The sequence below is a fragment of the Euwallacea similis genome, chromosome 32 (genome assembly GCF_039881205.1).
Source record: "Euwallacea similis isolate ESF13 chromosome 32, ESF131.1, whole genome shotgun sequence".
NCBI lineage: Eukaryota > Metazoa > Arthropoda > Insecta > Coleoptera > Curculionidae > Euwallacea > Euwallacea similis.
This window is the reverse complement of record NC_089640.1, coordinates 876,283-892,805: the sequence shown is the minus strand read 5'-3', so window position 1 is coordinate 892,805 and position 16,523 is coordinate 876,283. Positions and strand designations below refer to the sequence as shown.

General features: G+C 36.4%; 1 protein-coding gene across 2 annotated transcripts in view; it reads left to right on the top strand.

Annotated features, from left to right (window-relative positions):
• trol (terribly reduced optic lobes) overlaps positions 1-16,523 on the top strand; it is a 154,833-nt gene that overhangs the window by 99,724 nt on the left and 38,586 nt on the right. The window contains exons 16-23 of one of the 2 annotated variants that reach the window (XM_066404016.1): positions 9,665-9,781; positions 10,123-10,233; positions 10,718-10,828; positions 12,918-13,142; positions 13,662-13,829; positions 14,877-15,005; positions 15,631-15,882; positions 16,032-16,178. In XM_066404016.1, coding sequence (XP_066260113.1) covers positions 9,665-9,781; positions 10,123-10,233; positions 10,718-10,828; positions 12,918-13,142; positions 13,662-13,829; positions 14,877-15,005; positions 15,631-15,882; positions 16,032-16,178 — 1,260 coding nt within the window. Of the gene's footprint in view, positions 1-9,664; positions 9,782-10,122; positions 10,234-10,717; positions 10,829-12,917; positions 13,143-13,661; positions 13,830-14,544; positions 14,677-14,876; positions 15,006-15,630; positions 15,883-16,031; positions 16,179-16,523 lie in introns of both variants that reach the window. The other variant, XM_066404017.1, reaches the window with a different exon arrangement.

Below are 16,523 nucleotides of genomic sequence, written 5' to 3'. Positions count from 1 at the left end.
TTGCTGGCTAGACCAAAGAAACACAGAAGGGACCCATATGGCTCGATTTTAGGCAGAAAAGTAGCTTCCGAAAAAATAAAAAAATTTTGGGTGGCAGAATTGGGTCACAAAGTAGTATGAACGATAATTTTGCCACATTTATGATCTAAGAACTCTTAATTTATATAGTTTTCAATTCACTACTCGAGAAAAGATTACGTCGGGCTTGGTTTTTGCTCTTCTTGAGATGGAAAATTTTATATATTTTTTACTGGTAAAATGATTTGATTGTGGAAACCCTTCATTTGGTTGTGCCTCTAAATCTCAGATGTATTTTCGTAGGGAGAAATTCGTTTTTCACTTAGTCATCAATCATGCAGGTGTTACGTTTCTCTTTCTCTTTCTCTTTCCGGTTAAAGACAACTTTTACATAATTTTGAATGTTGTCATTTTTACTGTACTATACATGGCTTCTAAATTTTATTCTTTGAAGTAATGATGCATATTTTGGTAAAGAATTTACAATTTTCATCTGAACAGGTCGGCGTTGGATTTTAATTGGTGGCTGTATCAAATACAACATGGTTTCGAAAAAAGGGCCGCTCTTTCTCCGAAAAACGGGTTTAATTAAAGAGGGCCTTAGCGTGCTCCCGGTCTTTTAATATACGTATAATTATTTCAATTAAGGGCCGTTTTGCGTTACGTCATTACTCTGTGAGCCATTAGTCTTTCGATAACATCTCTTGCAAATATGATCTGCAGTCTCTCTCTCTCTCGCACACACATTTTCCGTTATAATTATAATTTTTTTTTGGTACCCATTAAAGGCTAATGTGAATTGTTTTCCCTCTCGTTACAGGTCCAGGTATTGGATCCCTTTTTCCATGTTTATTAAATGGGAACGTTTATTGTTAAATTTCCAATTTTCCTGAAATTAATAACAATAAAATTATTTCCGCGAAGAATAATATTAATCCGCCCGATTGCGGCTATTTGATTTTCGCATAAATATTAATTCCATTCCGGTGCAGTATTGTGCATTATAATAATGTTATTAATTTTAGAGTTTATCGAATCGAAAATGGCTTCCTTTGTGTAAATGACAACTGCGTGTTGTCAGGTGGAATTACGCATTAGCGCCAAATTTGCTTACCTTGTGCAATTAATTACTAAACTGCATTTGAAGATACTAATTGATTCCCCTTTAGTACAAAAACAATCTCTTTGATGTTCCCCATTCCTTGTATTTGCTTATTTAACTCGCAGTTTGTTTACACCCCGATGCAATTTGTCCATCCTAAAGGCCAGATTACGTCAACACTTCACGCCATATTTATCCCTCCATAATGTGAGAAAATTCGTTTATTATGGTTAATTACTCAGCTGGCTTTTATGCATCGAAGTGATTGATATGCGAACCATCCACATCTACACTTTGTTGTTATTGCAATCGTAATAATCATAACCACTGCAATTAGCACTAATCCATCTGTATTCGTCAAAGTCATACTCAAGGCTACATTTTTTTAAGAAGTTTGAAGTACCTGTTTAGTGATATTGTTAAGTAATGGTGGTGATCATTAGGCACACCTTTTCTTTTTAATTCTTGATCATTATCAATGTAATAAAAAAAAGTAGAGTTAATGACTTAAGCGTTTTTTTAGAGAGTGGTGAATCACCAATTTAACTTCATCCAAAAACGGGTCTCGTCATTTTGTTGTGGAGGAATCACTGAAGTACTATGAATAATTCACTCGTCATCGATAAACCTGTGAGACGATAAGTTTAATAGATCACTGGACTGGAAGAATTACCTGAACTAACCGCGCAAATCACCCAACGTGGGAAAAAATCAATTTTGGGATTAATTCAGTCAGTTCCAGATCTGCAAGCTTCGGCTAAAATTGCATGAAAAAGTTGTTTCATAAATTTCTGAAGTTTGGATACGTCCATCCAGGCTGTTCGGCTACTTACTGGCCTCTAAAATATGTTTGTCAGAATAGCAAGATACCCATTCTTTGCTTCCCGGAGATGGAAGTTAAATATTTCTAAAACCGTAAAAGGTACATATAAGTGTTGGAAAATGTTCCTAAATATTGAAAGACTTCAGATGACTTAAGATATACGAGACGCTAAAAACCCGGTAAATATTTAGAAAAGCCATAAGAGCTATAAGAATATAAAGCAGTTGTTAGTAAAATGTTGTAAAGGGTGGAAGGCTTGAAAGCATAGAGGGTGATTTATTTTTAAAAATGCAGTTCTGGGTCCTTAAATTTAAAACTGTTAAAATACCCTTTAGAAAATTGTTAAATATTTCGGAAATTGTAAGAAACAGATATAGATTTTGAGTGTTTCAAATAAAAAAATGCAAATTTTTCAATTCCTGGTGGCGAAATCTTAGCGAGATTTTATAGTTGAAAAGATTATTTATAACAATTTATCATCTCGTTTTGAATCAAATAGTTGAAGCAAAAAGCTCAGAATAATTCAATTTTAATAATTAAAATGTCAAAAAATCATTATAAATACATGAAGCGTGATACACTGCTAGATTATAGAAAATTTAATGTACGCAACATGCCCGAAAATTAAAAGCGTATAATACGTAGGGTCTTGAAAAAATAATTAAAAAATGTGTCAAGATGAATCGATAGAATGTATCTATAGAAGAAAATGTTTAGAAATCTTGGATGGCTTCAGATAAGAAGCTATACAGGGCGTATTATATGATAATATTAAATTCTGATGGATCTTCGCATCTATAAAATATTTTTTAATAGGTTTCTGGAAATTCTCACTTGAAACTCGATAAATATCTAGAAAACCGTAATAGATAAAAATAGAGACGTTTATTGAAAACATGTCTTTAAAGAATATAAAAGATTTCAGATAACTCAAAATGTACAAGGTGCTTTCTTTTGAAAAGATCCGTTCTGTACGTTTAAATCAAAAATACCTCTTTTAGTATATTTTTGGAAATTTTTACTTAGAAACCGTTAAATGTCTGGAAAACCGTAAGAGATCGATACGAGGTATCGTGAACTCTTTGTGTTAAACATCAAGAAGTGTTTCAAAATTGTTTAAACTTTATTATCCTTGATTTAGTGAACGAAGCTTTTGCGCACTTATATTTTTATAGGATCTTTTCTTCGTAAAATGGTACGAGGAAATACACCTAAAATTTGGCGTAGGTGTTTTGGACACACCGTGTACAGGCATTTATTGGAAAAATGGTTCTAAAGGCCTGTTAGTTCAGATTAATGTCGTAATAAAACTACGATGTGTAGTAGATAACTCACAGCACTCACTAGTAACGATCAGTCAAAGTGTCAGTTTTTAAAATATTTCATCTGCCAGTGAGTCGTTATCTGGCAGCCGTCACTCCCTAACTAGAGAATAAAGAATCCACTAGTTATAACGCACAGAAAGCTTAAAAAAACGCAAGATATAGAGGGCATTTAAGGCTAAGATAAATTTGAATTGTGTGTCCTCAAATCTAGACCTCCCCGACACGGAAATTTTAACTTGCAGACCCCACTATTGCGTCAGGTGTGCGAGTAATCTGACCTCACTAACAATTATTTAACACCTCTTGTCCTAACCTGGTCCTAATTTCTGGTTCAAGCCCAATAAAACTTCTGGAAAGGAATTTCGTTTAAACCTTGATGTCTTGGCTACGCAACACTCAAAGCTTGTGTTACTTTGTCATGTTACACGATAGATTTGAGTAGTAAAGTGGCTTTGTGATACCCAAACTCCATGTCACTGGAGTGCCGAATATTCCTCTCGATCCAGAATGGCGTCCCGACAATATTACAAGTCCAATAAAATCGGGAATGTTTGCAGTTTCCTGCTTTGATTTGGGGGAATTGTTTGTCTGCTGGTGTTGGTTTTCCTTTAACTCGGCGACGAAATTGGTGTTTGCCTTTGGAAAAACTAAAGCTTTGTGTCCTAACGTGTAATTTACTCATGGGGGTAATCGCGTCCTCGGTATAAAATCTCGACCGACATTAATGGACGTTGATATAAATTATTAATGCAGGAAATGACTGTTGCGATGTGATATTCACTTTTTTAGTCGGTCATTGGAAAATAAATTATAAGGAAATAAATAAATCCATTATATCATTCGGTGGAGTAATTCTGTAGCAGCCGCACAAGCAAATATTTATTTAAACTAAACTACTTTAGGAAGTTTTTATACGGTTCCTTATACAATTATTTACCTTATCAAATATTACGTATGAATAAGTCACCTTAATGTAACAATGTATTGACATTCCAGAAAAACATCTCTCCTTTTGATTAATGCGGGGGCTTGAATAAACACTACACCGCAAAAGGAGAATGACATAATTATCGTACCTACAACAACATAGAAAAATACTCAAGATTTGAATTGTTTCCGACCAGTAAAATTTTATGTATTTATGTGAAACAATTCCACGTTAAATACAAGCTGAAGCTAGAACTCCGCAAACTAGAACTTTCCAAAGAATTTAGTAGTTAATCTTAAAAAGGTCTAAAAACTTTCAAGAAGCATTTCCCGGGTTTCTTGTTTTGTTTTAATTCGCCCTTATTCGATGGAGTTTTTTATGACTTATTCTGTGCGGGAACTCGAATACCAGAAATGCTACTTACGCTGACAATGAAACTAATTTTCCCTTCGGAAAGTTGAATTTATTAACTTTCGAGTTAAATTATGATTAAGTCGTTTTGAAATCACCAACGACAATTACTCGTGTAAATAATGGCCGATTGTTTGTAGCCGCAATCGTGGCAGGTTATTTATATTTTCGTTAACTAAAATACAATGAATGCAGGGCTAATGACCGTACAATAAATCGGTATTGTTTAGAATTCCATTGGCATCTGTTAAGTCCAGATTGGAATATCTTATATACCGAAATACGTGTCCCATTTTTTTTCTTTTGCGTCTGTGAAGCATGAGAGATCAAAAATTCTTAATTAACAAAGCAAGAAAATATGTCTTCTCCAGCAAAATAATGGCGAAGGTTGTCAGCTTTTCCGCATCTTTCTCTTAGTTTAGTTTGAATGCGAATAATGTCATGATGGTTCATCTCTTGCTATTTTCTCCTGTCTCAGCACCCACGAGACCACAAGACAAATGTGTAAGTTGTAGTTACTTCCCTTTTATCTCAACATTTTACTGCTAAGGGGTCAATCAAAAGGAAACTACACTTGACACGTATAACTGGTGACGTATGACATTTGACGGGAGGGAGGTGTGACGGAATGACGTGTGTCAATATAGAAATGATCTAAATTGTCCAGAGCTTTCAAAAACCCGTCCGTTGTCCCAAAGAGACTGCACACACCTGTAGTAACATTAAAGAGTTGCAAGTAGCTGTAGGTGAACAACATTTGTGAAGACTATAATCATACTACAACTATCTTTAATGTGCCAGATGTTTGTTTCCGATTTTCTGAGGAGGGAGTTTGACCCGAAAATAGGTCTGTTTAAATTTGGTTTTCCCAGAACACGGAACAAACAAAATTTATTTTAGAAGGATCATAACCAGAATTAAATTGCAGAAAAAATAATGTAAATAGTGAGAAAAGTAACTAAAAAGGTTTTAAAATTGTAATTTTTGAAATGCTAGAAATTCTAGGAAACTTCAAACGATTCGAAAATGTATAAGGTGTTCCATAGAAACAACCAACTTGAATAACTGAAGCACAAGAAGCATAAAATCTATTTTTTGCGATTCCACCAGGAAGTTTTTCTTTGAGACTTTAGAACGCCAACACCGAGAGAAATACGTGTAGGAATTCGTACAAGTAGGAAAAATATCCGCGTATATTCAATTAAAAAGAAAAACATGTTTTGAACGAATGATAGAAAAGGGGACTAAAATTAAGATGCTTGCAATTTTTTCTAAAAGAAAATCCTCTTTTGAAAGTCTAGAACTTCAATATACATATATTCAAATATGCTTTAAGATATTTAAATATATACGAGATGTTTCATTAACGCAACTAACTTTTGAATGACAAAAACACAAAGATAGGGAAATCTGAACATGTTTGCGATTTATCTTCTTTCTTATTACTTATCTTATTTTTCTTATATTCTTCTTTGCGGCTTTGGTACTCCAAAAACCAACCCTGGTACACAGATGTAAGAACTAAATAACGTGTTAAATGAACAACTAAACAGCTTTTAATAAATAACACGCATATGTATTACATGTACATGTGCTGGGTATTTGGTTTAAAAATAAATTATTTTAGGTGAACGAAAACTGAGAAGACTAAAATTTATGCTTTTAAATCTTTTTCTCAAATTGCAGAAGCTCCGATCACGATATGTTACATTTAAACCGAAAATTCGGTTTAACTGGCATGAAGATAAAAAGAGCTTGTGTGTAGGTCATCTTTTTGAATTGGATGTTCCCTTCGTTTTCTATTAATAATGATTAGATCTGGATGTAAGCCGAATTTGCTCGAAAGTGTATAAACTTTTGGATTGAGTCGGAGGGCCCCCAAACCTTCTGATTTTTTAAAGCGAATTGATTTTGCTGCCCAGAGTTTGCTCAGAATAATGCCAAATCTCTTTTATACAAAACCGCATTTGCTATGGGGGAAATTTGAAATTTTTGCCGCACATTCAAATAACTCTAAATTCGAAATCCTGCTGGCGTATTTCGAAACGTTTAACTAACCCAGAGTGACTCTAAATATTTTCTAACCAGAACGGAAGAGATTTACTGGAAATGGTTTGAGTTTTGGCACTAATCCGAAGTGGCCTGAAGACCTCAAGTTTTTTAAATGTTCTTGTTGGAAAATCTTTTATTAACCCAGAGTGACAATATTTTTTAATCCCTATGTATAGCCAGAAATTTACCGATAAAAGTCTGGAATTTGTTTCACCTAGCGTGAGCCCTAAGAGCTAAGTCTATTTCTATGAAGCTTTTGGCCAAACCGGACCCTAAGTACGTATAAAGTTTTAGAGCGAACTGACGTCACTACAATATCTCTGACCAAACGTTAGTAACCCCAGATATTTTCGATTCCAGGACTGATTCGCTAGCAAGACTTTGATGTTTTCGACTCAGCTGGAGTTGATCAATCTCATATATCAATTGCATAAGAACAAATTACGACCTTAATCAGTTTAAAGACGACAACCATGATAAGTTTCTGCGAACTTGTACCCCGCCTCTGGCATTTTCTCATGCAAGTCAGGTCCCCCAGCTTTGAAATATATACTTTTCTTGTTATTGTCGATCATGCATGTCTGCGTTGAGTGAAATATGCTACCTTACCTTTTGAAGGCATTATCGTATTACGTTTGTCGCATATGCTTGTACACAGGGTCTCAAAAATTCCGGGCACCTAGATACGAAGATACCTGGCGCTTGTTTAAATTATTAAATATTAAGGTAACTACTTTTTAATGACGTAAGAAGGAACGTTTACTCTTTAATACTTGACTGAATAATTTACCACCAACTTCTTTGTGCTTTCGGTTTCTCTGTCGTTTATTCAATTTCGCCTGTCTGCATGAATTCCGGTTATTCTTGGTCCAAGAAGTTTATACGTATGTAGGAATCACGTTGGGAAATGTTTATTTTATGTCAGTGGAGAATTACGGGAGGCATATCGAATTACCAGGGACTTCGAATAACTTTCGTTCTGTAGACGGACCATCGAACTCGTCCAATACAGATTGCACAGTGGTTGAAAGGTGGCACAAAGCCGGGACAAATGCCGTTTTTAGAAAATCACCGATTTTACCTAGCGCTCGCTGTTTGCATCGGTTCGACCCAGCCCACCATATCCTCATTCCATATAAAAAAAAGGGAATGCATTTCCTTTCTCAAGAGTATGGTGCAACTATAATGTCCGGCTCTATAGCTGCCAGCGTTTTCGAGATGTTGTGCCGGGGTATTTTGTTTGTTAACCCACGTTTATATGAATTTTTGCCTTATATTTGTTGAGCCTCTGCATATGTACGAGGGAGAGCAAACTATCCTGAATTATTGCAGTTTTTTTAAATATTCTGCATCGCTCTACATCCTTTCAACCCTTCGGGCTAAAGCCGGGATTGCGTGACTAACTGATATTTTCCTAAAATACTTTCATAGTCTTGTCGCCCATTAGTCAAAGGAAGATTTTGAAAAGTTTGGTGGTTGCGCGCGATGATTAGCGTCGTGGCTAGTTCGGATTTGCCGGGCCGGTGGTTAATAGAAGCACCACATATCCGATTACAGTTTTACGAGCTGGTTACGAGCCCGATTGAGACCCTCTCGGGCTCAACAAGTGGGCCCCAATAATTGGAAATTTCGACTCATACCAGGGGATGAATGAAAGTATTTCGAAAGCAGCATTTTAACGTGCCGACGGCAGATGAATCTATAAAAGGAGCCCGTAAAATAGCTCGATCGGATTACTAAATTTACATTTCTAGTATGTATGGAACGTTATCTGATGGACGTGCATGTGCGCTTCTTTGTTTCTTTTAAATGGAGGTACTGCTCAGGGTTCGAACCGCATTAGCGTTCACTTCAGTGGATCCCCATCTGTGTGGGCTCCCATCTCTGAATAAGGAATAGCTAATGACAAAAGTTAATTGAAAACATAAATGAAATCCGTTTTTTAGGGGTCTTGAAAGAGATTTATTTAATTATTAACAGCTGCTTAAATCATTAACATTCGCGAAGAATAAACACTCGTATCCTTAAAGCCGGCTTAAATTAGCAGACAAAGGCGTTTTCCAATAAAAACGCTCTTTAGGGATCCGACAATAAATCAAATAAAGGCCCGATTTACAAACAATTTTCCCCGATTGTAGCGAAAGGTTAACGTGATTCGTATTCCTGGAGGACGTTAATAAATTAGCAATAGTCGGAATAATATTTCCCCCATTATAAAGTTGGAGGCTTTTACAGGAAACCCCAGTCTTCGTGCATTATTTTCATAACTTTTCCCCAGTCTATTGAAATTTCCCTGTTTAAGGGACGTTAACAGGTCGCCTCGTACCACGCACCGAACACCACTCCATGCAGCCAAGAATTCTTCGTACTAAATTTAAGCAAAATTTTCAAGAATTAGAATATTTTTTTCAGCGATTGAAAGTATTAAATTTCCAATTCCATTAGGCCACAGAAACAGATGCAGATGTGAAATTTGGATTTTCTAATAAAAGTGCACCGTTAGGTCCGATCGCTTTGTTTTTACCGGCGAAAGATTTCAATTTAGATACGGATATTATAGTAATTGACCCTAATTTTATGCCACAAAAGTTTCATTAAAATTGCACTTTTTCGTGTACAGGGAAAGAGCTGGAGTAAGTTGATTGCCAGAGAAATAAGATACCTGATGGACTCAAAAACCTTCAATATTTCCTGAAAGCTCTATACATTCAGAATTTAGGATATTAAATTTAGTAGTGGTTTTTTTTTCGGTTGTGTAAGATAGTGAAGTGGGTAAAAATGCCCACACTGAAAGGGTTGGTTGGAAATGTTGAGCGTTGCTGGTGGGAATGTTGCACTTTACTATAGTTCATCCCACTTTGTACTACGATTTGCAGTTACGATTATTTCCAGTAAATTCTACGACTTAGGATAACATCCAACAGGTGTCGTTTATATCACTGCCAATACATCTTTTAACCATATTAGCTGCAATAAAATTTTATATTTTCCTTTTTCTTTCGCAGGCGGACAAGTGTGCGATTCATCACAATTTTCTTGTGGAAACGGTCAATGCATCTCCAACAACTACCGTTGCACTGGAAGAGCTGAATGCAGCAATGGGGCAGATGAACGCAATTGTGGTAAGCAACATCCCCGTAGGAACTTCATGGTTATTATTTTAAGTCTACGAAATGTCACCGTTTAATATATAGAATGTGTTAAATGACTTGCATGTAGATTTTTCCACACACCACGCTTCCAAGATTGCGCTTTAACAGCTTGCAAGCTTAAATCCACACAAACATGATTGTTTCAGTGCATCTTGATATTTCTTAATATTTTTATCTGTTTTAATTTGGTGACGGAGTTTGGAATATTTTTTGCATACTAAGAACTGTTCCAAACTAGAGAGAAAATAACTGGAGTTGACTACAGTTATGTTAACCTAAATTTTTGCATGTTACACAATGCAACTCGGCAGGGAGGTTGGAGGATGCTTACTTTAGGTGTGGATCAGGAGAGCACATCCTTAAGGAGAAACGTTGTGATCGAGAGTACGATTGTGCTGATCAGAGTGACGAAAAACAATGTCGTAAGTGATTTCCCCAATTGAGTGAGTTTCACGAGGGCTGCTTCTGGTAAAGGCCGAAATAGTCCGCATTTTATTACAGTGAATTTAATATTAAGATGTAGATTTCTCCACATTATGCTCTACAGTAACGTGTTGTTTCCACCATTTTAATAAACTGGAGGAAAACATGCGACAGGAATAATTTAATGGCTCAACTTATTAAAAGCAGCTCCGTATTGTGTTGTGATTCTACATACGTCATCTACATATTGGCTTTTTCTTCGTATATATCCATTTCCGAACTCGGGATCAATTTCATGAATATAATAATCTAAGTACGTACAACTTCCTCAATACGAAACTTTTATTCAGTTTCTAATTATTATTAACCAATTGGGTCTTTCCTCGCTCTCTCATTACCTTCATCTTCAGGATCAACACATAACCCATCAGTGTTGTCAGATCTGACAAAAATTGTCCAATTTACCTTATAAAATTATTCCAGCTTGTCTCGATACGGACTTCTTTTGCAACAGTGGCATTTGCATTCCATACAGTCAGCGCTGCGATGGAATCCGACAGTGTCAAGACCAATCTGATGAATTTAACTGTGAAAGTAGGCATCAATGACAGGTTGCCATGTTGTCAAGCCCAAAAAATGTATGCATAGTGGGCCGAAAAGCTCAGTAACTCGCGTTGTGATTGGCTCATCTGAGAGCGTTGACCGGCAGGCCTAGTATATCATTAATCGGCCACAATAAAGTAAAACACTTCTCTTGGTAATTTATGCAATTTTTCGCTTTGGAATGCGGTTGCGTGATGATACGTCCCTATTCTGATGCGGAGATTAAAAGAACACGTTATTTATTTGCCGTCCAGTGCAAACAGGAGGAAATAATGAAGCCGGAGTATCGATAAAATATCATGCAAAGCCTTTTTAATATTATGCTTTAAGGATGGTAATTTGCTAGTTATGTGCTTGTTACAATTTGGCAACCTTGTCCTGCTATTGGTTAGTGGCATCGATCTCACGAATTTCCCTTTTAAATTTGTGCAAGTAATAAGTTTTGACAGGTGGTGGTTAGACATAAGTAGCTAATGGAAGGGTAATCGGTAGCTTATTTACCATAATCTAATTTCAATTGACATGACTTATTTATACACGTAAGGCGTTGGCATTAAACCCTAAATTTCTTATGGAACATTTTTTATCGAAAAAATATACCACCATCTTTATATGAGTTATGGAGGATGGTCCAAACACTCGGTTTACCATTGGGATTTCTGAAACTAAAAGAGATATTCCTTATAATAATATATAGCTGCATGGAAATTAATTTCCTTTTAATAATTTGGAGGATGCCGCATGGACAGAAATCACGTTTTCAGGATTTATGACAAAATTACTCCTTAAATTTTCTATCAGTTGTATAATATTATCATATTGTAGTATCATATTGTATAATAAAAATATAGACTCTTGCTAGCTCTTGACAAAATTGTAGATCCGCCATGTAAATACCTTTAATGACCTCTTTCGGTAAATGTTTACTGTATTTTGGAGTCCCAAAGATATAGATTTTTTATAAAATTGCAAACATCTGTTAATTCTTGACAGAATGGTTGATGAATATGTAAAAGAAAATTATTTCAGAAGGTTATTCTATAGAGTTAATCTGAATTGTAACTGATACAAATGTAGGCTCTTAATTTCACGACGATATGGTGAATGAAAACGTGGCCTGTTATTAACGTATAAAACTTTTTATTAAATAAATTTACACTTGATTTTAGAGTTTTAAAATGTTAATTGAATGAAACATTGCAAATCCTGATTTATTCTTGACAATATGATAGATGCATTCCAAAAATGAAATCCTAATCTGAATCTTTTCTTTTTCTTTTTACGATTTAGTTCTGAAACAGAAAGTAGTAATGAAAATGGAAAATTAAAAAAAAAATGTGTAATATACATGATGTCCTGTATAAAAAGTGAGGTTTTAGTGTTAAAAACAAGACGAAAATAGTTTTTCAGAATTTGGATATTATAATCTCATGCAGACTCAAGGAACTCGAAAATTGATAAAGTTAACTGCACCAAGGTGTGTTAAAGTATTAAAACTTTCTTCGTATAGGTTCAAAATATTTAATGATACACAGGGTGCTGAATATGAGAAAAATGAAATTTTAAGACTTGGAGAGAATCATTGCAAACTTTCATTTAAAAATCATAGAGAATAACGTGTCCTTATTAATTTTTGAATTAGTCGAAATTTAAGAGAGACGAGTATACGAATTACTGTGGCTAAATTAGCAAAATAACCGGGAAATTCAGACAATTGCATAATATACAGGATATTCCATATATAAAAAAGTCAAGTTCAAGCGTCCTAAGGAGAGAAAAAAAATTGTTATCTTGATTTAACACACCCAATTTCCTCATATGGTTTCCGAGATCCCAGTGGTGCGCATCGAATTTGGACCATCACAAGACCAGGATGTCTCTTTTTCATACGTTTATTTTAGATTGAAAAATCCAATAACCATATTAAATACGATTGTTCGGGTTACTTTAAAGAAATATCTGCAGACACCTTGCAGATTCTGCTTCATAGGTAAAGTAATCAAAGAACTGAATATCGAAAAAGAGACAACCTTTAACCGGTTTTCGAACTGAACGAATATAAGCCGAAATTAACCTGTAGAACACAGATGCGAGCACTACCAATGGCCATGCAAGAATGGGCAATGTATCGACATCACGGAACGGTGTAACAACATTGTGGAATGCTCAGACGGATCAGACGAGCAAAATTGCACGTTCTGCAAGGCAAATACTTTCAGGTGTTCCAATGGCACTTGCGTGAGTCTGAGCCAACACTGCGACGGCATTCCCGATTGTCCTCATTCTGAGGACGAGGAAAACTGCGGTTAGTTCCATAACTTTTTGTCTGCCTCTTTTCTTCGTAGTTCCTTATCTGCTCTTGTTCTGAGGCTTCCTCCTCGGAATCTTGCTTTTTGTGTTTGTAGTATCCCCTCTTTACCTACAGCATTTTCATTTCTTGTCTCTGTTGTACATATAGGAAGTAGCGTTTATTAATATGAAAGTGTGTCCACGAAAGGTAATGGATGTTTTTGATGACCAAACCGACGAATACGATTACGTTGGTAAGGCGTTTTCCAGAGGTTTAACTGCGGGTTTTTGTTTATTCGTCTCCTGTTCTTCATAATATGCTCTAATCAGTGTTCTCTACCAGGACATTGTTTTTCTTTTTATATGTCTCTACTTCTACAACTCAACTTTCTCTCTCAGGGTCTCCTCGAACTCTCTTTATATATCTTTTGTGTTACTGTGGTTGTCTTTGCAGTAGTAATTTTAAGTCATAAGTGTTATTGTATTATGTAGAAAACACTTGATTATTAATATCTGCATGTAACTGCATGACTAGAACATAATCTGCAATGCTTTCCCGGGTTGTGGAAATGCGAGGACGGCCTTAAATGCATTAACAACAGCCGTTTGTGCGATGGAGTTCGAGACTGTGGTGATCAAAGTGACGAAAATGTAGTCAATTGCTATTGGATATTAATTCCGGGGTTTGATACTGTTAGTGAAGGTAAAAGTATGCTTTCCCCATATTGCATTAAGTTAGGAATGGCTGGTTCTATGAGAAGTTCCTCACCGTCTCTGAAGATCTTCAAAATTATAAGAGAATGTCTTATAAAATCAGCTTCTGTAATGTGCAGACGTAAGTTTTTAGTATTGATTAAGGGAAGCAGAGGTAGTTGGCAGAAAAGATATTATGATACATCCATCTTCCTCGGTTACAGGATTATATCGCTTGCTTTGATTTTACCATTCTTCCAATCTCCAACAACGCCCGAAATCCGGCATATTCTAGTCTTTCCAGTTTCCTCATATTTTCTCCATGCTACCTCCTGTAAGCCAACTGACCTCTTTCACTGCCTCAATATATACCACTTGTCTAGATGTTTCAATTAGAGTAATATCCAATACGTCTGTATCATCACTCTGTAGCCAAAAACTGTAACAGTCTGCTGTTGTATACTGTATTTGGTCTGTCCTACATGCTTAAACGCTTTACAACCAAACTTTCCAGGGAAAAATGTAACATACCAGGTTGATTGTGGTTTCTGGTCTTGTTAATGCAAGAGCATCGTGCACCATTATTGCACCCCCAAAAACTGACAGCAATGAGGAAGATTTCCGGGAATTGTCTTGTACCATAGTCTTGTACAAAGACTTCTTCTGACTAACAGCACTCATTTCTCGATCTTGCCAAGTTTGATTGTTTGCCAATCCCCCTGTAGGACAACAGGACTGTCCCGACGGTGGATTTCGGTGTTCTGAAGGTTTCTGTATTATGGGCTACAAACGCTGTAACGGCATTAAAGATTGCGACGATAATAGTGACGAGGACAATTGTCCTAGTTTCCTTCCTGGTATGTTCAATACATTTTTACCTAACCGCATTGAGCGCTTCAGATTACACGAGATATTTAGTATTTAGTCTTTTAGAGTGCTTTTGTATAGCATAACCGTAGCGGCGGTGGTTTACAGCTACGTTGAGCTGTAAGCCATCGCCTGAAGCGTCATCTAACACTCTTTCGCTTATCGAGCACACCGCTTCATCTATGCACAGATACGCAGCAGAGCTGCGCAGCTGTCGAATTCACCTGCGCAGACGGCTCTTGCGTTTACGCAGGCTTTCGGTGTGACGGAGTATATGATTGTCCTGACGATTCGGACGAGCGTGGCTGCGACTCGAACGGTGCGTATTTAACCTCTATATCAAAAACAATTAAAACACATTAGGTTATTCAAATAGTGGGTTATCGCAGGTTAGTTAAGAGTTAGAGATCTTTTGCTAACATTTTGAAACCAAAATCCTCCAATATGTACATGAGATCTTTTATATTCCTTCATGGTGGAATATCATGAGCGTAACAGTGATACGTGAAATGCGTAATTAAATTTGATTTCATAAAGAGTTCTCCCAATGGGCAATACTTTCGACGTGCCTCGGCAATATCTGGATAAATCTACTTTCATATTTCGACGAATTCCGGATGGAATCTCTTGAAATAAACACCCTGTATGTGCTTTTGGTGGGCTGATGTAAGCGGTATACTTTATTGTCTTTGTTCATACTCATTATTTCCAAACACGAGTGAACGTCCAAAAACGAATGTAGCATTATCGACATGTGGCAATATGGCACATTAATGTGATTTATACAAATTATCACAATTTTTTACCCCATAAGGGTAGCAGTGTTTTAATTGTTTTTGTATAACCAAACTAACCCGCGGCAGGTGATTAATTACAAACAAACACTCCTCCATCCTTGTTCATCCTGATATAAAGCAGAAGCAGATAAATTTCCCTGTTCTTAGAAATGACAACAACCACCCGCCCCCATTTACCCTCTCCATGCTACCCCAATCAAATACAGTGCCGAGATGGTACCTGCGTCAATGGGGCACGTTGCGACCGCACTTACGACTGTCTGGATGGTACCGACGAGGAAAATTGCCAATATTGCGAGCCATCAATGTTCCAGTGCCGTTCTGGGGGCTGTATTGATCTCAGACTCAAGTGCGATAGGCTCAATGACTGCAAGGACGGTTCTGATGAGGAGAATTGCGGTACGCAGTTAACTCTTCGGTTTTGAGTGCTCCTTCTCTGACATGCTTGAACTGGATCTTTTAATACTATTAAAAACTCTTCTGGATTGGATTTAACACGCACGAAAACACAGTAATGAATTTCAAATTTAGACTGAATTCAAATTTAGAATGTCGGGATCATGAATTTGACTGTGGAGAAGGGGTCTGTGTGGATTTGAGCATGAGGTGCGATCAGCACTACGACTGTCCACGTGGCAATGATGAAATCAACTGCGACGGCTCCGAAGACTCCAAGAACATAAGTATGAGAATTTGTGATTTTTTTTGGTGGCAGCCGATTTTCACTACTAGTACTACTACTTTTGCCGTAGAGAAACACTTTTACCCAAAGCCCTCTTCTTCTAGTGGCTGCTTATACTATAATTTGCTTCTTAACTCCCTCGCTTTAACTACAGATTTGCCTTGACAAAATTAATTCATTTTAAGATCTCAAAATATGCGAATTTAACCGCTAAAGGATCAGGGATTATTCTTGTCTAACTCTCTTAAATTGTTAATAGTCGTGGTGTCGGTTTTGAAATGCTGAAATCTTGGAATTATATGGAGATATCGTTGCCCGTAGGTGGTTGGAAAATTTTCTTTTCTCTTCGAAACTGTTT